The sequence below is a fragment of the Bacidia gigantensis genome (assembly GCF_019456465.1).
Source record: "Bacidia gigantensis strain McMullin 20006 chromosome Unknown contig_180, whole genome shotgun sequence".
NCBI lineage: Eukaryota > Fungi > Ascomycota > Lecanoromycetes > Lecanorales > Ramalinaceae > Bacidia > Bacidia gigantensis.
In genome coordinates, this window is record NW_025408596.1 from 2,758,463 (window position 1) to 2,784,428 (window position 25,966).

At 47.5% G+C, this 25,966-nt stretch overlaps 10 protein-coding genes and 2 non-coding genes across 12 annotated transcripts; 5 read left to right on the forward strand and 7 right to left on the reverse strand.

The window, feature by feature from the left end:
* Positions 1-1,046: 1,046 nt before the first annotated feature.
* KY384_003761 (uncharacterized protein) lies at positions 1,047-1,999 on the reverse strand (the record flags this gene model as incomplete). Its single annotated transcript, XM_044812274.1, has 2 exons — positions 1,047-1,138; positions 1,204-1,999. 2 exons carry the CDS (start codon positions 1,997-1,999, stop codon positions 1,047-1,049), a joined length of 888 nt encoding a protein of 295 aa, XP_044671407.1.
* Positions 2,000-2,274: 275 nt separating this feature from the next.
* Positions 2,275-3,681, forward strand: KY384_003762 (uncharacterized protein; the record flags this gene model as incomplete). The annotated part of the gene is made up of 4 exons (XM_044812275.1): positions 2,275-2,321; positions 2,379-2,458; positions 2,531-3,579; positions 3,631-3,681. 4 exons carry the CDS (start codon positions 2,275-2,277, stop codon positions 3,679-3,681), a joined length of 1,227 nt encoding a protein of 408 aa, XP_044671408.1.
* Positions 3,682-4,771: 1,090 nt separating this feature from the next.
* Positions 4,772-4,854, forward strand: KY384_003763. Its single transcript has one exon. It is a non-coding gene; the product is annotated as a tRNA-Val (tRNA).
* A 1,167-nt stretch (positions 4,855-6,021) lies between these two features.
* On the reverse strand, positions 6,022-7,547 carry KY384_003764 (uncharacterized protein; the record flags this gene model as incomplete). The annotated part of the gene is made up of 3 exons (XM_044812276.1): positions 6,022-6,624; positions 6,717-7,434; positions 7,498-7,547. 3 exons carry the CDS (start codon positions 7,545-7,547, stop codon positions 6,022-6,024), a joined length of 1,371 nt encoding a protein of 456 aa, XP_044671409.1.
* Positions 7,548-10,535: 2,988 nt separating this feature from the next.
* On the reverse strand, positions 10,536-10,640 carry KY384_003765. The gene has a single exon. It is a non-coding gene; the product is annotated as a tRNA-Ser (tRNA).
* Positions 10,641-11,265: 625 nt separating this feature from the next.
* Positions 11,266-16,070, forward strand: KY384_003766 (uncharacterized protein; the record flags this gene model as incomplete). Its single annotated transcript, XM_044812277.1, has 8 exons — positions 11,266-11,386; positions 11,443-11,492; positions 11,539-12,359; positions 12,501-12,808; positions 12,893-13,049; positions 13,341-13,390; positions 13,941-15,435; positions 15,491-16,070. The coding sequence occupies 8 exons, from the start codon at positions 11,266-11,268 to the stop codon at positions 16,068-16,070; spliced, it is 3,582 nt and encodes a 1,193-aa protein (XP_044671410.1).
* Positions 16,071-16,502: 432 nt separating this feature from the next.
* On the reverse strand, positions 16,503-18,602 carry KY384_003767 (uncharacterized protein; the record flags this gene model as incomplete). The annotated part of the gene is made up of 3 exons (XM_044812278.1): positions 16,503-17,697; positions 17,750-17,786; positions 18,425-18,602. The coding sequence occupies 3 exons, from the start codon at positions 18,600-18,602 to the stop codon at positions 16,503-16,505; spliced, it is 1,410 nt and encodes a 469-aa protein (XP_044671411.1).
* A 235-nt stretch (positions 18,603-18,837) lies between these two features.
* On the reverse strand, positions 18,838-19,687 carry GMT1 (GDP-mannose transporter; the record flags this gene model as incomplete). Its single annotated transcript, XM_044812279.1, has 3 exons — positions 18,838-19,247; positions 19,297-19,384; positions 19,436-19,687. The coding sequence occupies 3 exons, from the start codon at positions 19,685-19,687 to the stop codon at positions 18,838-18,840; spliced, it is 750 nt and encodes a 249-aa protein (XP_044671412.1).
* A 368-nt stretch (positions 19,688-20,055) lies between these two features.
* On the forward strand, positions 20,056-20,670 carry KY384_003769 (uncharacterized protein; the record flags this gene model as incomplete). The annotated part of the gene is made up of 2 exons (XM_044812280.1): positions 20,056-20,349; positions 20,404-20,670. 2 exons carry the CDS (start codon positions 20,056-20,058, stop codon positions 20,668-20,670), a joined length of 561 nt encoding a protein of 186 aa, XP_044671413.1.
* A 205-nt stretch (positions 20,671-20,875) lies between these two features.
* On the reverse strand, positions 20,876-21,515 carry KY384_003770 (uncharacterized protein; the record flags this gene model as incomplete). The annotated part of the gene is made up of 3 exons (XM_044812281.1): positions 20,876-21,043; positions 21,099-21,432; positions 21,484-21,515. The coding sequence occupies 3 exons, from the start codon at positions 21,513-21,515 to the stop codon at positions 20,876-20,878; spliced, it is 534 nt and encodes a 177-aa protein (XP_044671414.1).
* A 160-nt stretch (positions 21,516-21,675) lies between these two features.
* KY384_003771 (uncharacterized protein) lies at positions 21,676-22,341 on the reverse strand (the record flags this gene model as incomplete). Its single annotated transcript, XM_044812282.1, has 1 exon — positions 21,676-22,341. One exon carries the CDS (start codon positions 22,339-22,341, stop codon positions 21,676-21,678), a length of 666 nt encoding a protein of 221 aa, XP_044671415.1.
* A 272-nt stretch (positions 22,342-22,613) lies between these two features.
* On the forward strand, positions 22,614-24,959 carry KY384_003772 (uncharacterized protein; the record flags this gene model as incomplete). The annotated part of the gene is made up of 2 exons (XM_044812283.1): positions 22,614-24,024; positions 24,073-24,959. 2 exons carry the CDS (start codon positions 22,614-22,616, stop codon positions 24,957-24,959), a joined length of 2,298 nt encoding a protein of 765 aa, XP_044671416.1.
* Between the last annotated feature and the right edge of the window lie 1,007 nt (positions 24,960-25,966).

The window sequence follows — 25,966 nt, forward strand, 5'->3', positions numbered from 1 at the left end:
TGGCTCATTCGCTCTTCACTATGATTCCTCATATCGGAAATGGCAATTCGGGCATCTTATATGCTTGGAATAGGACGTAAGCTCACCTCGCGAATGCACGGCACAAGATGTGAGGGACGGTGCAGATAGGGAGGAGCCCTTCGCGCTTGGGTTTCAGACTCCATTCTCTGACAAATCCTCTACGTGATATCACTTCCATATCTATCACTGATCCGCGATTCTTGCTTATCTGACTGTAGCAAGCCTGAGTACCGTATGTTCTGACAGTTTGCCACCTCGCGACTGAGCACCGTCTTGTCCGTCTGTTGGAACACAGCTTTTCCTCATTTTGGTTGGACTATGCCGACTTATTGAGTCTTCTGCTTGAGGTTGAAGTGCCCGCTGATTTCTCGCAAACGCCGGTACTATATATGATTCGAACAATGCGAACCGCATTGGCATTTCAGTATTGACATTTGCGGCTGATGAAAGGAAGCATTTTCCAGAGATTGCCGGAGAATCTCAGGCACTGCAACAACATGCCTGCTTTTAGCTTTAGGGCGGCCACATAGTAATACAACATAGGTTTGGGAAACATATCCTGCGAGCTTATGTTTCCAACGCGTAAGCAATGCTGCAGTAATCTCCCTGTTTCCCAATCGTGATAGCACCCGCAGTAAATCCTCGCACCATGGCATACTCTGTAAGAGACCTGTAAGACAGGTCTGGCAAACTACGTTGAGCAAGTCGTCAGCAGGCTTGCTAATTTCAACGTGCAAGGAGAGCTAATAGTGCCTAACTTTGCAGAAAGACCACGACGGCGGCTACCGAGCTTGCAGAAATGTCGTCAACTGAAGTTCAGTATTCAAAGATCTTGATTTGGTATTTCTCGTTCAAGAAGACATGAGAATCCTTATCTGATGCTGCTGTGGGATGTTAAGGCAGAGTTTGTGTCCTAAGCGCGGCGAGTCGCTATATGGGACGGAAGGTATATTGCGCGAGAACTTGCTCAAGAACATATCATCAATCAAGGCGACGCAAGATTTGGTCTTCCGTTCTGAATCTCGCTAGCGTTTAACCCAAGCTGGCATCTTGCGAGCTTTCACATGTCCAGGCTTTTTCCTCTCCACCTTCCTTCGATCTCGCGTCACCACCCCAGCTGTGATACTTTGATTAGCAAAGGTGCTAGACTTTCGAAGATCAAGTAATTCATCATAGACGTACCGTTTCTCAGGGCCGGTTTCAAGGCCGGCTCAAACACCATCAGTGCTTTTGCCACGCCGAGTGTGATCGCTTCTGCTTGTCCCGTTTTCCCACCCCCACTCACCAGTGCCCAAACATTGTATTTGTTGAGCCTCCCTGTGGCCTTCAGAGGCCACAGTGCGCTATCCCGGTCGTGAACACGCCCGAATGCTGCATTCAGATTCTTCCCATTGACCAAAACCCTTCCCTCGCCCTGAACAAGGTATACTTTTGCGCTGCTAGTTTTTCTTCTACCGACAGCGCACGTTTTGCCATCTTCGTCGATAATGGCCGGACGACGATGAATATGGTTGGGATCAACGTCATGTCTATATATGTCCAACGTTTCCTTGACCTCCGCAGGCATGCACGTCGGATGAATCCGATTCAGTCGCTGTAGTATTTCGACGACTTTGTTGTATTTGGCTGCTGGTACATTTTCTCCGATCAAGAGTCGATACTGTGTCAATGTACGCCATGTTGCTCTTGGAGCATGATTCGGGGCGACAACAGGTAATTTGTCGACTCTGCGTGCAAGTGACTGCAATTGCAGGAAATCGTCAACGCTTTCGGGGCGCGCACTGAAGTAAGCCGGTGAAGCAGGAACAAGACGAGCTTTCGAAGGGTCGATTGGGGGAAGAGCCTTGAGGTCAATAGGAGGCGCGGCCGCAAATTCTTGGGATATTGTTTGTAGCGTACGTTGAAAGGTGAGAGCAAGACGATACGGACGGTGTGGGCAACGCAGTGCTAGAGATCGCCACGGCAGATTCGAAGCCATCTTCATATGATCAGACTCTTATGGACTGGAGGTGCGGCCAAGACGAGAGAAAGATCAAGGGTCGAGGGTATCACCAGGTGTTGAAGAGGCTAGCCGAAAGAGGAATCGAAGTGGAAGCTTTGGCTAGCTCCAGTAGCGCGTCCAAGCGTGTGACCGCCACTCAACCCGGCAAATTCGCACCCAAAGAATTTTTGGGGACTGCTTCGTTCAGTCAAGATCTTCACAGCTTAGGATTTCTGAAGTACTCCATCCTTCTCAGTAGATACGCCGTAAAAATGTCCGAGCCTATTCGCAACAAGAAGCTTGATTTGCCCACAGCACCGTGAGTACCAAGCACTCTACATTGTATGAGGGTGTTATTAATCAGAGGAATCTGAAGGACACCACAGAATACCCCCGCCCAAAATGCTCCTATCTCTTCACATGCTCAGCAGCCCGGCATTGCCAGCATAAAAGAAGGTACAATCTATCCGCCAATCCTCTCCGTCTCTACTTGCCTTCATGCCACTAACTGCTTTTTGTCTTGAAAAGAGGATCTCGATAAGGCAGCCGCCGCTTCAATCTTTGCCCAAAACCCCAAACTTGTCAATTTGATTCAAGGTAAACTTGGCACGCTCGTCGGTCGATCTTCGGGCTACGTAGAGTCACTGCCGGCGACTGTACGCCGTCGAGTCGCAGGTCTCAAAGGTGTACAGAAAGAGCATGCCAAGCTTGAAGCTGAATTCCAGGAGGAAGTCTTAGAGCTCGAAAAGCGATTTTTTAAGAAGTACAGTCCATTGTACGAAAGGAGGGCGAGGATCGTTAATGGCACTGCGGAACCGACCGAAGAGGATGTCAAAGCGGGCGAGAAGGAGGAGGAGGACGATAACGACGACGACGATGAGGAGAGTACGAAACCAGATGCCGCTGCAGACAAAGAGGAGGAAGATATGAAAGGCATTCCGGAATTCTGGCTATCGGCCATGAAGAACCAGGTCTCACTTGCAGAATTGATCACGGATGTCGACGAGCCAGCGCTGAGCAAACTCACTGACATTCGAATGGAATATCTGGAAAAGCCTGGCTTTCGTCTGATATTTGAGTTTAGTGATAACGAATTCTTCACTAACAATGTTTTGACGAAAACATACTTCTACCAGGAAGAGAGCAGTTATGGTGGCGAGTTCATATATGACCATGCAGAAGGAGACACAATAGACTGGAAGGTTGGCAAGGATCTCACAGTGAAGATAGAGCAAAAGAAACAACGCAACAAGAACACCAAGCAGACTCGAGTTATAAAGAAGACTGTGCCAAGAGATTCCTTCTTCAATTTCTTCAACCCACCCAAGGCTCCAGAAGGCGACGAAGATGAAACTTCTTCTGACATCGAAGAGCGATTAGAATTAGACTATCAGCTTGGCGAGGATGTCAAGGAGAAGCTCATCCCACGTGCAATTGATTGGTTTACTGGAGAGGCGCTCCAGTTCGAAGGCCTGGATGAGGACGATCTAGCCGAGGGAGAATTTGAGGATGAAGACGATGACGACGATGAGGAGCTAAGCGAAGATCGCGACGATGAAGAGGAGTCAGAAGACGAGGTACGTTGCTCTTGCCGCTCTATGAATGACTCAACTGATGCTGTTCCCTAGGATGACACTTCGAAACCGAAGCAAGAAGCCGCAGAATGCAAGCAAAGTTAAGGGACTTGGATTTCTCTAAGAGCCGGTGTCATTGGGCGTTCTAGGGCGACTTGCATAAGTTGCAAATCACTTGAAGTACATTTCGAAATAGCCTGTGAGACCACACCATGACAGTGCAAGGTGTACTGCGTTACCAATATGGTGAACCTGCAGTTTTGAAGGTAGAGGCATGCAGGTCAAGCCCAACAACTCCGATACATGTACCTAATCTCAATTGAATGTCTAGCCTTTGTCACCGGCCAGAATATATCGAAGCTTCAGTAAGAACGTTGCTTCTTAGGATAGTGTGTAGAGTGCGCCAAAGGCGGTATCTTATTTTCTTGTTTTGGTGGCTATTCCCTAGGTTTACATAGAATAGTGGAGGATCACTAGGCAAGGCTCTGGTGCAGCAAGGTTGGTTCTTTGGGATCGAGTACTGCGAGTAGGGCACCGATTGCTTATAGTCACAACTTCTCAAAGCTTCAAGTAAGGATGAGATTGTTATTGAACACGAGTAGGAGGTCTCGTCTACCTGGGAATTCTATCTGCTTCTATAGACTCGTGATCAGTATGCTCAGTGAGCGCAGGGACTGATCCTGCTGAACATCCTGAGCGCCCTCCTCAGGGTTCCGCTCGCTAGACCTTTTAGGACTGTTGGAGTCCTATGACGTCTCCTTCTCCTGACCCTCTGTTCTCAGGGTCCAGCAATGTCCCATGAAGTCTGTCCCAGGACATCTTAGTTAGTAAGTGCTGCGATACCTTAGCTGGTTAATTACGTAGATTGCATGTCGGCTAAACCGCCGCCAGTTCCCATGTCGGAATTCTTCTAATTCCAACAGCACCCCACGTCAATACGAAGAGCTAGACTCGTGTCAATTGGTTTATATATTACAAGTTGTAGCTTTTAGTAAATGTTGGACGAAGTAATTGGTTATTTCGTATCCTCAACATCGAATAGTTTTGATAACTAATCGAGTACGGATAAGGTCCTGGGTTAAAACCCTAGTCTAATCCTCATTATCACCAGTCAGGAATCGGCAAGCAACATCAATGCATTTTGACCAAAGGATAAACACGATATATTTTTAAATACACCAATTGAGGAATTATTGGTCGGGTGGTGTAGTTGGTCATCACGTTTCCTTAACAGACGTTTAGCGGAAAAGGCCCCGAGTTCAAGTCTCGGCCTGATCAATTCGTTAATTCGGAGTTCTTTTTACCCTTTTTCGATGTCTTGAGAGCAATCGCACAATGCTTACCTCTAAAACATACTCCCGAAACATAGATATGCTCTATCTAACTGCCTAAATAAGGTAATAGGACTCCGAAAAGCTAGTCTCAGTTCGTTAATTCGGATTTTTTTGCTATATAGAGTAATAATTAAGAGCCAATCTGATCCCTTCTAAGTATGTCTTAAAGGTCGAGACAATGTAAATAGCGGAGCAAATTCCGCATTATGCTAAGCTTTTGAGCGAAAACTTAATTATCTTATCTTATCACTGTTAACGACCGAGGGTTGGTGTGTTTGAACATTGCCGCGCCAAATCCAATTTTAGGGGGCGTTTTAGGGGGTCTGCCCAGGAAAGCTGCCAACAGGCGGGCTGTATAAGGCGGCCTTACCTCCCAATTAGCGCCTATAATTTGGCGCGGCAACGTTCAGATACACCGACCCTCGGGCCTCATAAAAACCAATGAAATAGGCAAAGGGGAACTGAAGATTTGACGGGTCGGTTAGAGGCGTACTTTTCTCGGTCAGTGATTCCAACGTCATCAATTAGCAAACGGTGTAGGTGGAACTTTCAATCTCAAAGTCTTGCTGAGAATGTTTAAAACACGCTTTGCGAAAAAGACCCAATCTCTCTTCAGTCCATCAAGATATCACACCAAAGTCTATTGCGTCCAAACTCCAAATTCGCCCGCCTTCAAATCCAATGCTGCTCCCCTCTTCCGCAGAGTCTTGAATGATCATCCAACCTCTCATCTTCCTATTCCTGGTCTTCGACCTTCAATCGCTTAAATTCCTGCTTCTCAGCAGCTGAATCCTCGCGCCCATGGCGTTTGGTGGACAACTATGCGTTTGCAGAATTAGGCTTTCATGTTCAATATATCATTCTATCCGGGAATGTGATGACTCACATGGACCTTGTTGGCAATGTTATCCCGAATAACTTCAGGTCTTACGTTTTCCCGCATTCTGTAGAGTCTCGATCCATTCTTTGACGTACGGATGCTCTCTGTACTTTGGCAAGCTTAAGAACCTAAGGAAAACCACAAGATTAAGGTATGGAGACCAGTGAAGCACTATATGGAAAGTGAATAGCGAAGACTTACCATAAGAATCTCTCAATGTCTGCGTTTCCTTTAAGGAAAAGTCTCTTTGGTTCCCGTGCAAAAATCACCAGCCCTCGGACAGAAATTATCCAAATACTCTTTGAGAAGCCACAATTCATCATTCTCACGAGGCTGACCAACATATGGCACGAACTTCTGCGTAGGGGTCCAGACTAGCGGTATCGGTGCTCCTGCTGCCCCGTATCTTTGGGAGGGCGCGTCTTTTATTCGTAAGACCGGACTTTCTAGATCATATTTGATGTGGGTGGCTTGTTCCCACAGCCAGATTATGTCCTCTTCGTAGCAAGAAGTGAGGAATCGTTCTTTTGGGATGGTGGCAGGAGCATCCGAAGCCCACGAAAGACACTTTGTATAGCTCTCATCCCTAATGTCTATGCCATACGTATGGAAATCGATCGTTCTCCTGTCAAGCCAGGTAGAAGTTCTGGCTGATCTCAGTACAGTCATCCAAACAACGCTTTCATCGTCTTCATCGTCCCAGCACATTATCGTCATATGACAATGTTTATCGATCCCGACTTCACTTCCATCCATTTCCGCTATCCACTTGAGCGACCTCTTGTACTTCTTACATTTTTGCCTCGCCTCGATCCAATTTTCTTGTTGCTGCCTCTAGTTTTCACACGCCGCTTGAAAAGCTTTCCGACGCTGCAAGAAATCACGGTCATTCATTGCGCCTTGCGGGCGATAGCTGAACAAAATACTTGTTTTCCTGGACACATGGCATCGTAGCTCTGCATAGCAGCGAAACAAGCAAGTATCCAGTGGTTCTTTGGCTGATCGAGAAGGAAATTCTCCCAAGCCCCCCGGTTTCGATCGACCCTGGCCAAAGTTTCGTGAAGACCTCCGATTTGGGCTTCCCACAAACGATATGCCTGTCTCAATCGTTCCAATGAATGTGGCTCTCGGACTGTCCGTTGCGCTGGCTCAATATCGAGCATAAACTCCCGCATATAGGACGCATGTAGGCCAGAGTCTGACTGGCATTCAATGTCGAAATCTTGGTTAAAGTCAAGCAAAGCATCAATACTTTCTTCCTTTACCCATCCCGGATCGTTTATTGGAGTGTCACTTGACATAGACTGAGTATTATCGGCGAGTATACCTTGAAAGATATTGACAAAGTGCGAGTCTTGTAAACTATCTTCAGAGGACTTCCTAACCTTGGTTTTCGAAGGCTTGGAAGATTTCGAAGATGTCTTAACCGTCGTCATATTTTCATCTGTCAATCTCTTGTGATATTTATGCTTGTGAGACAAAGGTTGGCTTGGATCCAATTGTCCTTCACCATCTGGAGGAAGGCTCTCCTCAAGCTCGTCGTCAACATTTTCTTCACCCATCCATAAGATACTGGCCGTTGGAGTGTACGTCGGTATAACTCGAGCTGCATCGGCGAATGTATTCGGAAAAGCGTTGACAAAACTTGAATTTTCTAATGAAGCTTCAGAGACAGTGGTCAAATCATAGTTGGCTTTTTAATTAGACTTCTTCGCCTTTCGAGGCACGTGCTTTTGCACCGCCTTGTCTGAAGCCATTCCAGCGAATTTAGCGTCATTCTCAAATCTCCTATCAAGAACATCATCCAGGGAAAGATTGATGAAAGGGCATTCGATGAGTTTCATGACAGTCTCATTAGATCTTCCGATCCTCATGGTCTTCGAGAACCTGGTTAGTCCATTAAAAGTCGAGGTATCCCTCAAGAAATACCAGTGCCTCTCCATCTGCGTAGTCACTACCTTTGCTCCTATTTTTGGATCTAGATGGGGGCGGTAGCTTTGGTTTCTTACTCCCCTGAAGATCGTCGCCTCGCAATATATGCCAGACATTTTTCAACTGTCTTGGCGCCTTCAAATGCACGCCCAGATCCAGAGTCAGTCAGTCTAGCATCGGCGCTGCATGATTATTTCACAAAGCCTCTGACGATTATTGAGATCGACTCGATTACTTCTCACTACATCGATTGCCGTGTCAATGTAGAGCCAGGTAAGACTATTGGTCAATAGATATATTCTTCGCTGCGAGACACTTTGCGTGCTTTTTGAATCGTACCCCGGGTGTACGTGCGGGATTGTTATGAATGCACTTTTGCATCTCATGGATTGGTCCGGCTCAGTTTTCGGGTCCATAAAATAAACGAGTCGAGCTCAACCAACATGCTTCAAGTAACCGCTGTACTTTCTCAGATCTCCAGGACGACTGAGATTTAGGAATATTTACCTGTTGTTGCCCAAGCGGCTTCGCCCATGAAAACTCGAGCTCACAATCCCAGAAGAAAGATGACCAAGCGTGACAAGAATCAGGGGACGTGTCAAATCCAACCAGCGCCTGAGAAATGCCTAGATGAGGATACATGTGTAATGAGATCGATGATAACGGAAAGGATTCGCTCTTGATCGCTTACTGATGCTACCCGGACGGTCTTGATTGGAGCTGACGACCAATTGAATAGATTGCTGAACGCGAAAAGTTGCTCCATATGCCTAAAAGTGCATCTTCCATCTCTTTGTTCCCATCTAATGAGATGTCCTAACATGTCTCTGATAAAATTTGCGTGCTTGCTCTGTCCTGCGAAAAATTCCTAGACCTTCATTGAAGCATGTGCCAAAGACCCCTAGACCGCAAAAAGCAACGATGTTCTGTCCATTGATGACTTGTGCAGTACCCTGGTGACATAATGCCTTCAAATATCTTGCATAGACCGCTATCGCCTTATCCCTAGATATTGAGCCTGGAGTCTCGGTCCCATTTGTCATCTCCTGGAAAGATGTACGAATGGAATCACGTATTTTAGAAGAACATAAATGCAGCAGCGACTGAGCTTTGATGACTGTTGATGTTCCACACTTGTAGAATAGGCTCTCATCCTCGATTAGCGGCACATCGAATTGCCCCCGTACTACTAATCGAGAAGCGCGTAGGGTTTAAAAAAGAATATGAGGAATCGTTCATATGTATCCCTAATGATCTCCAGCTTATGGCTGCCTTCTGTCAAAAGCCAGGCTATCATCGAGTCGCTCAATGAATATGAATATCCGTTCGCATAGACTTGAGGGTAGACGGATTTTAAGGTGGACAGGAAAAGGCGGAATTACGATGAGCCTCGACCTTTTTGCAAGTCTTCCTTGAATCATCCGTACGGAGTGCTCGGATACGCCGTCTTACCGATACAAAGGATGGTAATAAGTTGACCGGGTCTTGCTATGTGGCAGATAATCGTCCAATGTTGCGTTCGCTTGGAAAAAAATTTGTTCTAGCAAACGGGCAAGAACATCCTGTAGTTGCTCGCGACTTATTGGCCAAGATCAGTAGTAGCAAAGCGTTGCATGTTTAACCCGGGGATCGCTTTTCAGAGATGGCTTGCATCGCAATATACTCTGCAAGTCAGAGTCTGGAAGGCTTGCAGATGCTGAGCGGTAACACCCCGCACGTCAACACACTGCATCCAGGGTTCCGAGCGTACTTGCCGGAGGATCATCCGTGACGACTTCTCGGCAGAAATAAAATCGGTGTATTCTGGTGTTTCTATGACTGAGGCGCTCCTCGGCAGACGGAAGGTGATTGGGATTTGTGTGGGATTTTCCTGCTGACTCGAAGAACGGCTGCGTCGAGAAGCCATGTTATTTTAGTATTAATGTGATAGAAGACTTGAGGAAGAAGCGGGATCTAGAGAGAACAAGAGTGTTGAATAATTGTTGCAACTTGGAGAGTGTAGAGGAGAGGATATGGGAGTGTAAAGAGCTAACTTAAAATAGGCTAAAGATGAGCCTACCGGCACTGATAATGGTATTCTCAACCCTTCCTCTACCAAAGAGAGGAATCACTCACGAAAATAAGAAGTGAACAACTGGACTTTGGCTCAGTAAAACCCTTCACTGAAATAGAGCAGTGATGTAGCGAGGATATTTAACGTTGCCTCTGCTTGACCCTGTTTAACAAGCATACGCCATGAAATTTCCCCATCTGATCTTGACAATTCAGATTCGCACTAGGGTTTTATACTGTGTTCCAAAAGTCTTGTCACAAGCCAACAAAGTGCGTGCATATTAAGTTGAGCCTCAGCAAAATGGCCATTCGACTTCAGCTCCAATCTTTGGCCCAGTGTGTCCATGTCCTTATATATCTCACTATCCTTCATCTTCTCATTTCGATTCCAAACTAGCAGGACGAAAGCAGTTCTTAGGGCAATGAAATACTTTCTGGGTGCTCAATTCTTGGCTTTTTCCTGTGATTATGACCGTGCATGTCTGTGTTGTTATAAGGACTGCAGAGCTTGCAAGCCATGTGAATATGTCGAAATAGTATTACTTGTATTAATAATACGTGTGGATGTTTATAGGAGTAGAAAATTAAAAATGTCGTTCCGGCCGGCTCACCTTCCTTTGTTGGTCTATCCACCAACCGCAGTACTAAAATTTTACTTGGTGATTCTCAGGGGTCTCCGTGAATTCCTGACCATCCTCTCCACCATTTGTCCACTTTGGCAGACGCAGTGCATCGTGTAAATACCTCCATAAAAAGAATAACGACACCGGCAAGATTCGAACTTGCGCTCCCGAAAGAATTTGATGAGTATGAGGTTATAAATAAATCGTTCTAATCAAACGCCTTAACCGCTCGGCCACAGTGTCTTGACAAATAATATGAAAAATCTGCTTGCATATATTATTTTCATGCGCCCTTTTGTCGCCTGGCAGGCGTCAACCCGGTGTGGTGTCTGGGAGAGGCATGGGCGGCGTGCTCATGAAGGGGCTGCATAAAGATTGCGATAGGTAAGCAAAGTACAAACTATTGCCTCGGGCCCTAGGTCATACCTAGATGACTGGCTAAGTCTGACGAGGCATATCTCTGGGCAATATACGGTGGCAGTCCCTAAGGCCTGACAATTTATATACAAACAATGGAAAGGGCGGCTTTGGAAAGCGACAGCTTCCCATTATACCAAATTGTAATTTCAGGCATCGAAGGAAGGTGGCAGTGCTCACAAAATGTAGAAGAGATGAAAGATGAATAAGGAGTTTTCAATCCCTTACTGGGCGTGAATTCTTCTAGGGGGGTCTAGGGCGGCGCAATTCCATCCTCTTGGCATGACACAGGAGTGAGGAGTCAGCCCATTAAGCGCTCTTGTGCGACCCACTCTCGATCTTCAATGATGCGTTAAATCTCCCTCCTTGCAAAGAACCTTTCTGACCCAATTTTGCACGCTTCGGAAACCGCTGGTCTGGGTGAAAGATCCAGAGAGCGTGGATTGCAAACATGAGTTCTGCTCAAGGAAACGAAGCGGAAAAGAATATTGAGATATGGAAAGTCAAGAAACTCATTAAGCGACTTGAGGCTGCTCGAGGCAATGGAACCTCCATGATCTCGCTGATTATTCGTAAGTATGACCTTGGGTATGAAATGTTTACCATGTGCTGATCCACTATGATGCAGCGCCGAAAGATCAAGTGTCTCGTGCTGCAAAAATGTTGGCTGAAGAGTTTGTAGGTCACCTACCGCCCATCAATACGTACAGGCTAACCACCTAAGGGCACTGCGTCTAATATCAAATCTCGAGTCAATCGCCTATCGGTGCTCTCCGCTATTACCTCGACACAGCAGCGCCTGAAGCTTTACAACAAAGTTCCTCCAAATGGCTTGGTTGTCTATTGTGGTGAAATTATCACTTCTGAAGGAAAGGAGAGGAAGATCAATATCGATTTTGAGCCTTTCAAGCCCATCAACACATCCCTTTACTTATGTGATAACAAGTTTCATACCGAGGCTTTGAGTGAGCTCCTCGAGTCTGACCAGAAATTCGGGTTCATTATCATGGACGGTAATGGCGCCCTCTTCGGCACTCTGAGCGGCAATACAAGGGATGTGATTCACAAGTTCTCTGTTGATTTACCTAAGAAGCATGGTCGGGGCGGACAGTCTGCGCTGCGTTTCGCCCGTCTTCGGGAGGAGAAGAGGCACAATTATGTCCGGAAAGTGGCCGAATTGGCGGTGCAGAATTTCATCACAACCGACAAAGTCAACGTCGCAGGCTTGATTCTTGCCGGATCTGCTGATTTTAAGAATGACCTGAATCAATCCGACATGTTTGATAATCGTTTGTCCAGCAAGGTCATAAAAGTTGTCGACGTATCTTACGGTGGCGAGAACGGTTTCAATCAAGCCATTGAACTTGCTTCTGAAACTTTGAGTAATGTCAAATTCATACAGGAGAAAAAGCTCATCGGCAAATACTTTGACGAAATCAGCGTGGACAGTGGAAAGGTTTGCTACGGAGTTGATGACACTATAAAGGCCTTAGAGGGAAGCGCCGTTGAAGTACTCATCGTCTATGAGAATTTAGAAATTACTAGGTTCGTCTTTCTTCAGTGGACTTTGCCTCTACTCAACCACAGCTTGATCTGTCAAACTTGTGCCAGGAATTGAGATGTGTAACCTTGTGTCTGGAAACACATGCTTTGAACACTATGACTGACATTGATCTCATTGTGCAGGTGGGTGCTACGTACCTCGGGCGGATCTGAGGTGATCCTTCACACTAGTAAGGGACAGGAAGCGCAGCGAGAGCAATTCTTAGACAAAGAAAGCGGACAAGACATGGAGATAGTGGAGCAAGGATCTATGTTGGAATGGCTAGCGGAACACTACAAGGACTTCGGAGCGCAGTTGGAATTCGTTTCCGACCGATCTAGCGAAGGCAACCAATTCGTCAAAGGCTTTGGTGGCATTGGAGGGATACTGCGCTACAAGCTCAATTTTGAACAGCTTGCTGAACTTGATGAAGAGGACGAATTTTACGATGGTTGGTTTAAGATATCTCAACTTGTCTGCCAAGCTCTAGTACTGATCGATACCCCAGATTGACGATTACACGACCTCGCTCCAGGCGAGGCAGAAGTTCCAGACGACCGAGTCTCAAAAAGTCTGACGGCGCTTCGCTTCCAGCCTAGTAGCACGCGAACCAATCTGCGCGTGATCTGCACAGTAGACCTGGCCTCTCGGCAGGAGATCAAGATGGGAATGTCAATGGCAGGGTTGGTAATGTAAGGCCCGCTATTTTTACGATCCTTCCAAGCTGATATGTTTCAGTTGAGGAAACTGATTGACGAAGTGGAGGGGGCCGGAGTATCAAGACGGATTGAAAGGGAAACCATGTAAAAGTCACTCGCTCGAGCAAGGGGAACACTTATCTGGTGTACTATTCGAGGTACAGCAACCAAGACTGTAAATGGATGACATAATAATTGTGCCGCGACTCGGCGGCTGCACGTGGCCTAGAGTCTAGACTACTTTTAAGCATCTAGCCGCACAACCTTATCTCAAACTTTACCCAGCGCAGGTCTCCGAGACTCCGAGCCGGAAAAACCAAAAAACCCTCACGCTGGTGTGTCATTGGAATTCATTACCTATTTATGTTCACGTAAACCCTGAAGCTTTCTTTGTCCCCAAACTTTCAATACCAAAACCTACACAGATTGGAAGCTCAGCTATAGCTCTGCATTAATTGGATAGCCTGTTGAGCAGCACGTTAAGCAGCATCACTCGTCAATCTCAATTACAGGCCCTCGCTTGAGTACGGAAGATCCAAATCTTTCGTGCTCTTCTTCGCCGGCCAGTAACTAATTCTGGCGTCTCCTCAAGACCAAAACGTCCACTCCTCCAAAGTGGCCCGCCCTCATTTCGTTCAGAATTCCTTTGTTCGACCGCTGCTTGGGCCAAGATTCTGGGTCTTTGTTGGAGGCGATCTAAAGCCTCCATAACTTGACCGACGGAGGGAAAGGAGAGCAGAAAAGCGCACAGAAAATACGAATCACAAAAATTGACATATCAAGCTGGAGGAAGGCGTTGCTGAAGTGGAGGCCTCGGTCTCTTCGTCCTGGGGGTTGCTTAGGGTTTCCCTATAATTCCCTTTCTCAGCCCCTGAGCAATATCAGGCTCGAAATTTGGACCTCCTCCACACTTTGGTACGCCTAGCATCGTTACAGAAATGGCCGCACGAATTGTTACCTTAAATGGATCTGGGGACGAGTCACCAAAGTCCGACCAATCGCAGACAAGATTCAGCACGCCAGTATCTGATCTGGATGACCACCGCAAACAGACTTCGACGCGCTCTCGAGGGGACACGGTCGATAGCCGACACAGCTTGCTGAATGTTCCGGATTTTTCAGAGAAGACTCAATCTCATTCGGGTCTGCTTCAAGTCAATGAAGGGCTTCGTGACATGCCATCTCCCTCACGAGCTTCTGAACATGCTATGATTGATGATGATGTGAGCGCGCGTGGAGAACATATCATTGAGCGTCATGGCTCAAGCAGTCCTGTCACCACAAGGCGCGCGACTCTCCGGAACACGCGCACTCCCCCTCCCAAATCGAGAGATTCTTCTCCATCATCAAGATCATCTTCACCAGCAGATTCTGTCGCTGCTTTTGCGGAGGGAAGACGCCGGGAGAGGAGGAACACAGTTGACAGCCGAGCATCTGATCTGGACCTACGTATTCATCGCACGATATCGGGTGCTTCATATCATCAACGGCCAAGCTTCAATAATGGCAGCATCCGTAACCCGACCATCCAGGATGACCGTACCTCTATTCGAGCTGCAGAAGAGGATGTGTGCTTTCCTACTGCAGAGGAACCATCCAAAGCTTCCAAGATTGATTTCGAAGAGCTCGACGAGTATGCTGCCAGTCAGGCTGTGAGTAGACTTCCCCTACAGCATGGATTCCGGCAGAAACATAGCTTCAGCTGTGGCAGTGGGAAACCGAAGCGAGTAATCGGTCTTCAAGCCATGGCTATCCCCACAATCAAGACCCACAGTTCTCCTTCACTCAAGCAAAGCTCAGATTGTGCGATTGACGACAGTGACACGGTTCTGAATGAAAAATTAGATGCAGCGACTGACGCTGCATTGGGTGCTGATGGTCTCAAGCCAAGACGGCCCAGTCTCACCGAAACTATGCGTTACAGCTTCTTCTCTACAAACCTACAGCAGACCGTTCACGCTGCCGACTTCGTAGATCTTCTGGCTCCTGGCGAGACTTTCCGAGACTTGTTCGATATCCCAAAAGACAAAGGCGCTTGGTGGCTGGATATCCTCAATCCAGACGAAGAAGAAATGGAAGTCTTGCAAAAAGCCTTCGGCATCCACCGTTTGACTACTGAGGATATTATCACACAGGAGCCCCGTGAGAAAGTGGAATTGTTTGACCAATACTATTTCGTCTGCTTTAGATCATTCTTTCAGGTCGACGAGAAGCACGAGGATTATATGGAGCCTGTCAACGTTTACATGGTAGTTTTTCGAGAAGGCCTACTCACTATCACGTATGAGACATCACCTCATGCAGCCAATGTTCGTAAGCGGATTGGCCGACTAAGGGATTACATGGAATTGACAGCTGATTGGATCTGCTATGCACTGATGTACGTACTCCCCCAAAAAGAACCCTTACCTTACGCTAACTGGCACCTAAAATAGTGATAACATTGTCGACACGTTCGGTCCACCGATCCACAATGTCGAAATTGAAGCCGATACTATCGAAGATCAAGTCTTCGTCGCCCGCACCGAAGACTTCGCATCACTCCTACGCCAAATTGGCAAATGTCGCAAAAAGGTCATGTCACTGATGCGGCTTCTCGGTGGCAAGGCAGACGTCATCAAAGGCTTTGCAAAGCGCTGCAACGAACAGTACAGCGTCACTCCTCGTGGAGAAATAGGCTTGTATCTCGGCGATATTCAGGACCATGTAGTGACCATGATGAGCAATCTTGGACACTTTGAGAAAATGCTCTCAAGATCGCATAGTAACTATCTGGCTCAGCTTTCCGTGGATCATCTTGCTCAAGGGAATACGGCTAACGAAGTTTTGAGCAAGATCACACTATTGGCTTCGATCTTGGTGCCTTTGAATTTGATTTGTGGTTTGTTCGGAATGAACGTGAACGTGCCTGGCAAGACTCAAGATGGACTTGGCTGGTTCTTCGGAATCATTGGTGTGATTGCAGTATTTGTGGTCATATCTTTGGTGGCTGCTAGGAGGTTGAAGTTCATTTAGGTGGTGACATTGACTGGTGCTTTCCTTCCGACGATTCAGTAAAGAGTACACTGTTTGCAACATCTGCTATGTATGTATTGTCAAGTCAACTATCGAAATTCCCCACAAATTGTCTCTTTGTCAGCCCATCGAAGACTGCTCTGATCAAGCAAGACTCCGTTTTCGTGCCCCTCTCCTCGCCAGTAGCTGTACCTTGCATGTTCCATCGATAGAATATGTCAGCGTGAGGTGGCCTTTTATACCGTCCTTCTTGAGAGAGGGTTGTCTGATAATCACAAGTGGCGCCTGCGTTCGAGGACAACAAAAATTGTATCAATGGAATCCACGACCCTGCGTGATTGGTCCCAGGGTATCTAGTACATCAAGAGTCCTTCTAAGGATAGATCCTATTGATTGGCGGTAGATGACAGCTTCTCTAGCATTCGGTGAAACTCAGTTCACCATCATGCCCGGCATCGACCCAGGCATCTCATACTCCTTCCTCCTCAATCTCAAGCCTTCCTCAAACTTTGACCTTTCGCTCTCTATTTGCCCCTCTTGCCCATTTCTCCCCTCGGCGAAATCCTTACTTTCCATTCCTCCTGCATCCCCGTTGCCATCCACCATTGTGCCCTTTTTTACCTCACTACCGAGTTCCGCCCCGCCATCACTTCCAGGACCCCGCATATTCTTCTTCCTCGGCCAAAAGCTCGGCAAGACCACATGCTGTACTCTTGGCTCTACGCACCGCTCATCAATCCACTGATGCAAACGGCTCTCCACCAATTGAGAAATCTTTGGTATGTCCTGTAGCCTCGATCTTGACCCGACCAATGAGCGGACGCTCAGATCAAGTCGATAATCCGGAAGGAAAGAAAAGGCAAGAGAGGTTGGCGTCTGCGTGGATGGCTGCGGCTGCGAGGAAGTGCTTGATGGCGAAGGTGTCGTCGATGAGGGAGAGAAGGAAACGGATAGTGTGCCTGAGAAGCGAAGCACAGAAACTGCGAGAGCGACAGGTAAGACTGCTGTAGTAGGGCGCGGATAGTTGAGTATGAGTTTTGTGTCGACACCGAGGGTAATGAAGTCGCTGAGATCGACGTCCATACGGGCCTGGAGTCGAGCGTCTTCAGATTGTTCACCGTGATCCACAGGGTGCACTCGACAATTGCTGAGGATAGGAAATTCGTCGCCCAAACTGATTTCTGTCACTTTAATTTCCGAGAGGAAATCTGGCTTTTGCTGGCCATTGAGGATCGAGGTCAGGGAGGTTAGAATAGCATTGTCCTCGTTTGCATCGTCGCGGAACTGAGCAATAGTTTGTGCTATGAGCACATTGAACCAGTCGAGAGACTCGGGCTGGTGCGAATCTACGTTGTAGTATGTTTTGGAGAGGATTGTAGCGGCACTCAGGCGCGGTAGAGATCGGTGGACGCTAGAGCCGGAGCGCTGCGTCTTCACACTTCGAGGCGACGCCGAAATGAGAGAGTTGGAACGGACATGGTGCTGTGTCTGCTGTCTAGCTAGTTGGCGTGAAGACGCTTTCGAGTCCTGAGAGGGGATCTCTCCAAAGACGAAGAATTTGATGAATGCGCCAATGAAGACGACGATTGAGAGCTGGCCAAGAAGGAAGCCTTGTATGAACGGAAGCCTAGATCATACATATCAGTAGACCTTGAGCAAGAGAACAGGGCGATCCGTACGTTGATTGCTGGCTTTGCGGGAGTTGCGATGATGCATCTACGGCACGGCGGAATTAGCCTGTGAATCGAAAATACTTGGGACAAGCCCCAGACCATGTGAGACGCTCATGCTAGCAAGGCAAAGGCGCAGTGTGTTTGTTGGTGCCCATGACGAGCGTGTCAAGACGGCAGGAGACAACGAGAGTTGAAAGACAGAAGGTTAGGACTGAAAGATTCAACAAGCGAAAAGTTAGTGTAAAGCTGAAGTGCCATTTGTGACATGGAGGGCCCATGGTCACGTGGAGGGATGTTTGTTCTATTAAAGGATCTCTAACCGTCCAATACCTCGCCGTATATGTACAATGAATTCAACTTCTCTCGCAAAAAAATCGTGCGATAGAGCGAATTTGGACCATCTTGCTCCAGAACATCTCATAAGCCAAGCGACTGGGAAAACCAAGCCACCTATCTGCTTCAGAATATCCTCCTCTATCCTGCTAACATTTGTGCCTGACCGGACGCCGCGCACCTAAGGATGAATACCGCTTTACCATGATGTGATTAAACCTTCACTCATCATTTTCCCGCTAAGATCTTTCAGGCATTTAGATCTCTGCTCTTCGCGTCTGGAGCGATCTCTTCATGATTTGAATGAATCCCTCGCGCTTTGCATGCTTGCGCTCATCGGACCCGTACTTGAAGTAGGTAGGGAGCCCGTCTTAGCTTGCGTCTGTTGCTTGACCTTCGCTAAAGCGTAGACAATGCCACTAACGAAACCCACGAAAATGGCAGATACACTCGGGACGCTGACAGGCGCGTCGAAAAAGACGAGCCCACTGACTGCGATCGGAAGCTTGTTGAGAGCACCGACCATAGAATAAGTTGTTGACGAAGTGACTCGCACACACCAAGCGGAGGTGTATGATATAAAGACCGAAGACAGTCCAGAAAAGACCATGGCAAGTACAATGTTATTACGCTGGTCAGTTGGAAAATTTTTAGCCACATTTAAGGAAGACCAATCCTCAACAACGAAAGAGGCGACCAGAAGAATAGGTATAGAGAGCAAATTGTTGTAGAACATCGCTTGGCACATGGTTAGCTTGATCCTATACTACTTGAGCACAAAACCTACTATCGAAGTCCTTGAAGTTCGTGAGTTTGATTCTCTTTCGCATGCCGAGAACGTATGTAGCGCTGCAAAAGCAGTTGAACAGCATCCACATATAGCCTGCATTCAAGGTAGAGATCTGGGTCGAAGCCTCGGCGCTTGCGTGCCCAAAGTTCTGCAGAGCGTGTTGAATATCTGCCCATGCTGCAATGAGGGAGCTGAGCACCATGAGGCCAAAGGAGAAGAGCGCCATGCCAGTGACAGATCCTCCGAACCATAGCACTTCGCCGTACGCAATCAGGATGATTGTCAAATTTTTAAAGATAGTGTAAACGGGGATTGAGAGAAATTGAAGAGCCTTTGTGCTCGTGTATATCATCCCAATCAAGAGCAACGAGACAGGAAACCCTAGAGCGAAAGTAAGCCGGGCAATGTCGCGGAAAAGGAATGGCCGTACACTTCTTGGCCTCGTCTTGATTAAAGTCTCGATAGGTGATGATTTTCATGGTCTTGCAAGTCTGGATGGCAACGACGCACACAACCGACTGTTTGCAAATTAGTACTATATTTGGTCCTCATAGGACAAGGGTGCTCACCTGCACACAGAGCAAGAAGAAATTAAGATTGAAACCTCTTCCTGAGAGAACGTATTTGTTCGTTACGGTCATAAGGATGGAAGAGCCGCAATAGCTGAGAATCGGAAATACAGGATTATTGGCGGCGGCACCTATCGAAGGGACTGTGGCCGGAGTCTGTGGCGGTACTGGGGACCGACTTGGTGTATCAAAGGCACCCTTCCGATCCCCCATCTCGATGACAACGTCATCTCGCTTCTTGTCGTCCGCCATGGTCACGCTCAGAGGGGAGGCGCAATGGCAGCACTAGAACACGAAGGAGAAGGTGTAATTAGAAATGAGGAGCGCGGCGCGGACAGGATTGATCAGGATCGCCGACGCAAAACTTTTTAAGTATTGAAGTTCTGATCAATCTCATGGATACCGCAATGCGCGTCGGTGGTACTTAATCGTGTCCATGTGTTGGCGTGGTCCTCGAGATACTGTCAACTTTTTTCGTCGAGCTGTCTATCTACCTTAAAGGGGTCAAGCCGGCCCGCATGGCGCTACATTAGCGCCATAACTTACTTGAGGTAGGCCCTCGGTTACTAGAAATTGTCACGCAAGCAATACTTGCTTACATTTTCATCCTCAATCACAAAATGGCACCGACCAAGACAGTCCGGAATAAGCATGCTGTCAAGCGACCTGAAAAAGGCTCGTCTTCTGGTAAACCTAGCTCCATGCGCTCTACCTCTCTCAAAAGCAAAGCAGGAAAGAAGCCGAAGCTGCCTCTGCCGAAACAACAGAGGACCAAGCCTGCTGCCGCTCAGAGAAGGAAGCAGAAGACTTATACCGATAAGGAACTCGGTATACCAAATCTGAACATGATTACTCCGGTCGGTGTGGAAAAGCCCAGAGGCAAAAAGAAGGGCAAGGTTTTCGTGGACGACGCAGTATGACCCGTACAGCCTGGGTGTGGGGCCGCTATCTAATGTCTGATACTGCAGGAAAGCATGATGACTATTCTTGCAATGGTCAATGCAGACAAGGAAGGACAAATCGAGAGTAAAATGATGCGTGCACGACAGATGGAAGAGATCCGAGAATCAAGGAGAAAAGAAGCTGAAAAGAAAGAAGAAGCGAAAAGAGAACAGCTGGAGAAGACCAAGACTTACCTCAGAAAAGAACGAAAGCGGAAATCTACAACCAAGATGGAGGTCGAGACGCAGCATGAGCGAGGGGGTGCGGACAGAAAGAGAGTCTCTTTTGCGTAGAAGCTTGACGGGGCCTCGAGTTGAAAGTGCCCCGCTTCCAATCTTTCGCAAGGAGCTCATGGTCTATCTACACCCGATTCATTTACTTGTGTCCAGTTCGACCGAAAATGTGAGTTACTACGGGGAAAGGGACACTAAAAGCTTTGTACAACATTGCCTCGACGTAGATCCTGTTCCTAGTTGACGCATGCTTCAAGCTACTGTTCTACTCAAGGTCCGTCCTACTTTGCTTTAGAGCCTCGAGCTTCCGCCTCATCGGATCAAATACCCCAGGGGAACCATTGGGTTCTTGCACCCCGTCCTCTGCATGAGAACGTGAACTCAATTTCTCAAAATCCACTCCCTCGGACATTCGCTGCAAAAATCGACACGCCTTCAAGGAAGTCAGCAATCATGATCTCATCACGTTAAAATGCGTGTTGGCTTACTGGCTTAGTGAACCATCTATCACCTCCACTTTCGAACCAGCCTAAATGACCTCCGCGGGAAGTTGTGCAGAGCACTGTCCAAGGATTCTGCTTGATTTCTTGTAATGGAAGTGCTTCTGCAACAGCGATTGGATCGTCTTCTGCGTGAAGTCCAAAGAGCGGTGTTCGTACGCTAAGCAGAGAGTCACAAGATGAAGCATCTCGGTAATACGCTCCCTCCGTGGGATAGCCCCAAGTGGGGCCTTGCAATTCTCGATCGAACTCATAAAGGTACCTTATCTTTCTTACCTTTTCAATGTCGATACGAGGGTTCTGAGCTATCTCGTTGGCATGCCTTCATTTTGGTATAAGCATTGAACGCATCTCATCATTCGGCATTACTTACTCCTCAACTAGCCGTTTCATATTCGTGCCCATGGCTTTGGAATATACTTCTAGGCCAAGCCACGTTCTTTGTAAAGCGAGAGAGCCTACCTCGAGATTCCAGGGATTTGAGATCACTACGGCAGCTTTTAAGGGGCAAGATCCGGCTTCTTCACCGAGATACTACAGCGGTGCAATTGTTAGGACAAAATCTCTAACCCTTCCACTGCGAAATACCTACATTTACAAGTATATTTGCACCTAGCGAGAAACCCAGGCCAAACAAAGGCCTATTCGGGAATTTCTTCCTCAACCACAAGATAGTTTGTCGAACATCCCATGTCGCTCGTGCATTATACAGAATACCACTTGTTATTTCGCTCTTGGCACAGCCTCTACTGTTGACTACACAGGCTTCCCAACCGGCTTGAATCATTGGATTGAGCACGTGCCGCAGATACAGCTCATGAGAGCCGCCACTCAGACCGTGCAGCACCACGAGCATTGGTCTATCGTCGTCAGATCCCACTTGGTCGAATTCAGTCTCTACATAGTAAGTAGTCTTCGGTGGTAGTGAGGCATCTTGAGCTTCATATTTTGGAACGGCAAAGTCGACCGCAAATGTCCCAACGGAGGAAGGATACACGGACTTAAAGACATGTCTTTTATAATATACGTTTACCTCATAGCCTTTGACCACGGTCCAAAATGTTTGCAAGTGACCATTGAAGAGTAAAGGGTTCAAATTGCATACTGGAGTGACTTCTCTACATAGATCGAGTAGGGAGAATTGCTTTTGTGTTGTGGCGTTAGATGTGAGACGTATTGTGTCTGTGTGTGCATGAAAGGACACGGGTGATCGTCCTAACATCCAAGACATGCTTAGGTAGAAGGACAAGTTCAGTACTCATATTAGAAAGGCAACAACTTTGGGGTTCAGATGGCCGAAGCCGGGCGCACTCCCCCAGAACGGCGGCAGCAGCGGCAGCGGCAAACAATCAGAAAACAGCAGTCCTTACGCTGATAACTTCACAGGCTGGATTCTTGACAGAACGCTGTCAGCTATGGGTGCTTGCAGGGACAGATAATTGAATCATGATGATCATGCCTTGCTATACTTCACATATACATTAGCAATGCCCTGTACGACCAATGGCGCATCAAGGAAACCCTCAGCACTATTATCCCATCCCCCGCAATTCATACTATCCTCACGCTGACGCTCATGACTTTAATACGACGTCCAAATCGGTGACAAATGGCTTTGAGGCTTATAAAGGAACTGCGCACCAGAATTCCCGCTATTTAGGGACTGCTTACAGCAATGCTCCAAGCAACCTCCAGAATCATCAAACCGCAAGCAATCCGGCCGTCATGCAGACGACGGTCCATTCTAGAACACACCCTGGGGGCTTGAAACCGTCTCTTTCAAGTAAGAATACAGGGAATGCGTCTGTGAATGCACTCAGGCCCCCAAAACCCCAGGCGCCGGAGCCATCAGTCAATCATGCGACTCTGCTTCTAGCGTTAGCCGAGCAATATTTTGGGTTGGCCTATGGCCCAGAGTCGAAAGAAGCCAACGCTGCCAGCATCTCAGAGGGTGACAACTACTTCAAACTCATAAGCGCTGGCCTTGGGTGTCTCGAGACTGTTTTGGCAAAATGCACTGTAGCGCCTGAACAAGAAGCTTTGGTCAGATTACGCTATGCTAGCATTTTATATGAAGAGACAGAAGACGTCATGGAAGCTGAAGAAGCCTTGAGTAAGAGCATCTCTGTAGCGGACCGACACAAGTTGTATGATCTAAAATATAATATGCAACACCTAATGGTCAGGGTACTATTTGAGAGAAGGTCACCAGCCGCCTTGACCTTCCTGGACAGTATTACTAAGAATGTTGAGATCTATCAGCATGTAGCTTGGGTCTATGCTTTTCGGTTTCTGGGTGTGTCCCTGCACTTGGAGTTGGCATCCGAGTCAAAGAAAAGCCTCAATGCGGCCCTTTCGATGCTGAAACACATCATTTCGTTGTCTGAAAAGCTTGGTGATGTCTCCATCCTTGCTATTGCATCAATTATGAGGGCATGGGTCTGCCTGAAAACGTCCAACTCTGCGGAGAATTTCGAAGAAGCCCAGACCTCCCTCGCTACAGCCAGAAGCCTTCAAACAAACCCTCTAATGTCTAAGTTCCATCAGCTTAATATTCTTGCGGCTTTCGTGGACCTTTGTTGCTACTTACAGCACTTTGATCCAGTGCAGGCAGTAGAGAAAACGCAAATCATGCAAAATGCGTTGACCTTGACATCGGAGTGCAAGGAGTGGATGGTAGACGGCTCATTTTTCATACCCTTGCGGAAAGAAAGAATGCCATCCTGTCGAAGACAAGAGGGTATTGTATCGATCACGGATGAGGGATCACTACGGCTGCACTTCAACTGGATGCCTAAGGATGATATCTATACTGTCGCGTATCTGCTTAGCGGAATCGCTTTTGCCCATAAAAACGGCGCAGAGGGCCAGAAAGCAGAGAACATGCTCCAAGATGGTATCAAGAGAGAAAGCCGTAAGACGAGAACAATTAAGATCGTAATCAATTGCTGATATTTTTCAGATAATCAGAGACAGTCCGATGCGCAACCGAAATCAATTGCATCGGGAGCCCGCCTGCAGCTTTGGCGGCAGCAACTCTCGGCGTACATGCGTCTCCATCTAGCCTTTATTCTTTGCGCTCGTTCTTCATGGCATCTAGCCGAGCAACATATCAACCTGCTGCATAAGGTCATGGACTCGTGGAGCTCACGGCCTCTTGTCCTTGATCGCATGCTTCAGCTTCTACTTGCAACTCATTATCAAGGTACTGGACATCTTGACGAAGCTGTAGGCCTTCTGGAAGATCTTGTGACCACACGACATGAATCAAGCGGTGTCCTCTCCCACGTCTCGCTAGATGCTTCCAGAGTCAGTACACTGAATCTACTCTCAATATTGCATGAGCCTAGTCACATGGACCACCAGAGAGCTAGTGAACTTCTGGCCCAGCTCTCTTCAGACTGTTCCAAACATTCAAATCGACAAATTCAGTCGGCGTACCACTTATTGCAATCTATTCTACCCGAGACATCTACGATGATCAAAGAGAAGCAATTTCTCCAGCGAGCGCTCGAAACTGCAAAAGCATGTGCTAACTATCCCTTATTGACGAGAATTCTGGGACTCATGTTCGAGAAATTTTTCCAAGGACAAGTCAGTGAACAAGCAAAGAAATCAGCTCGAGCAAGCCACATCATGGCGAAGAAAGTAGGAGACAATCTATGGATCTGCGTAACCGCTGGCCATGTGTGGAGAAATTCGGACTCCATTGGCAGCATTGAGGAAGCGGAGCTAATGGAGTCCGAAGCCTGGGAAGCTGCAAGACTGCTACCATCGGCCACGCAGCAAGGGTTGAACTTAGTCGATGCGCATACTGAGAATGAAGTCGACATGCGAGAAGCGGGATGATAGGTGTAAGTGATTTGAAATACTAGCGTTGACAGGGATATTTTGTGAGGGTATCAATATGTACATGATAATACTGTTTGGCTTTAGCTCTTGGCTGGAAAGCATGAGCCAGCGACTTCTTGGAATTGCTTCTTTCAGCTACGAATGGCTTATTGTTGATCAGTTTTCGGTGGCTTCACGATTGTATGAAAGACGTCATGTGCTTCAATTGAGTAATATACTTGCTCAGAGACGCAATTTCAGCATCCACACTCGATTTCCCGTGCAAGATATGCGTCATAAGCCATCAGGCGCCACGTAATGCAACAACATTCTCGCACGGGGGCAGATCTTACAGATGATAGTCAGAACTGAGTCTGATTAAAGGGTAATTGAGCCAGAGCCTTATCCCGGACAAACCTTCTGCCATACATGTCGCCAGGCGCCTTCAACATTCCTCTCCAAACAGGACATACACATAAGCAAATCACCATGTTCTTATCTTGACACTTCACGGAGAAAACCTTGACATCATCCCAACCCTCCCCAAGCCCCTCGTATCCTCCTGGCTAGCTGAATATCCTTCTGCATTATGGTAACCCTCTTCGCGTGAATCGCGCATAAATTCGTGTCCTCAAACAAATGCACCATGAACGCCTCAGCGGCTTCCTGCAGGGCCTGTATAGCTTGCGACTGCCACCGCAGCGAGTCTCCGTTCTGAGGAAGGAAAGATAATGCGATTTCGCGGACCTGCGCTTAAATTAATGCAATTGAAGGGACGTGCGAAAAGGCGTGCACATACTAGTCGTGAGAATGGCAGCTTGAGTAGGAGCAAATCAGTTGAGCGCTGGTATCTTTTTATTTCCCGCAATGCTACTGTGCCAGGTTTGTATCTCCTCGGTTTTCGAGGCGTGTTGCCTAGAGAGAGGAAGTTCAGTGTACGCCTGTTCCAATGTGAAGGTTCAGAAGGTGGCCTGCAAATGAAGGACTTACCACCACCGCCGCTTGTTCTTCTGTTTGGGGTTGTT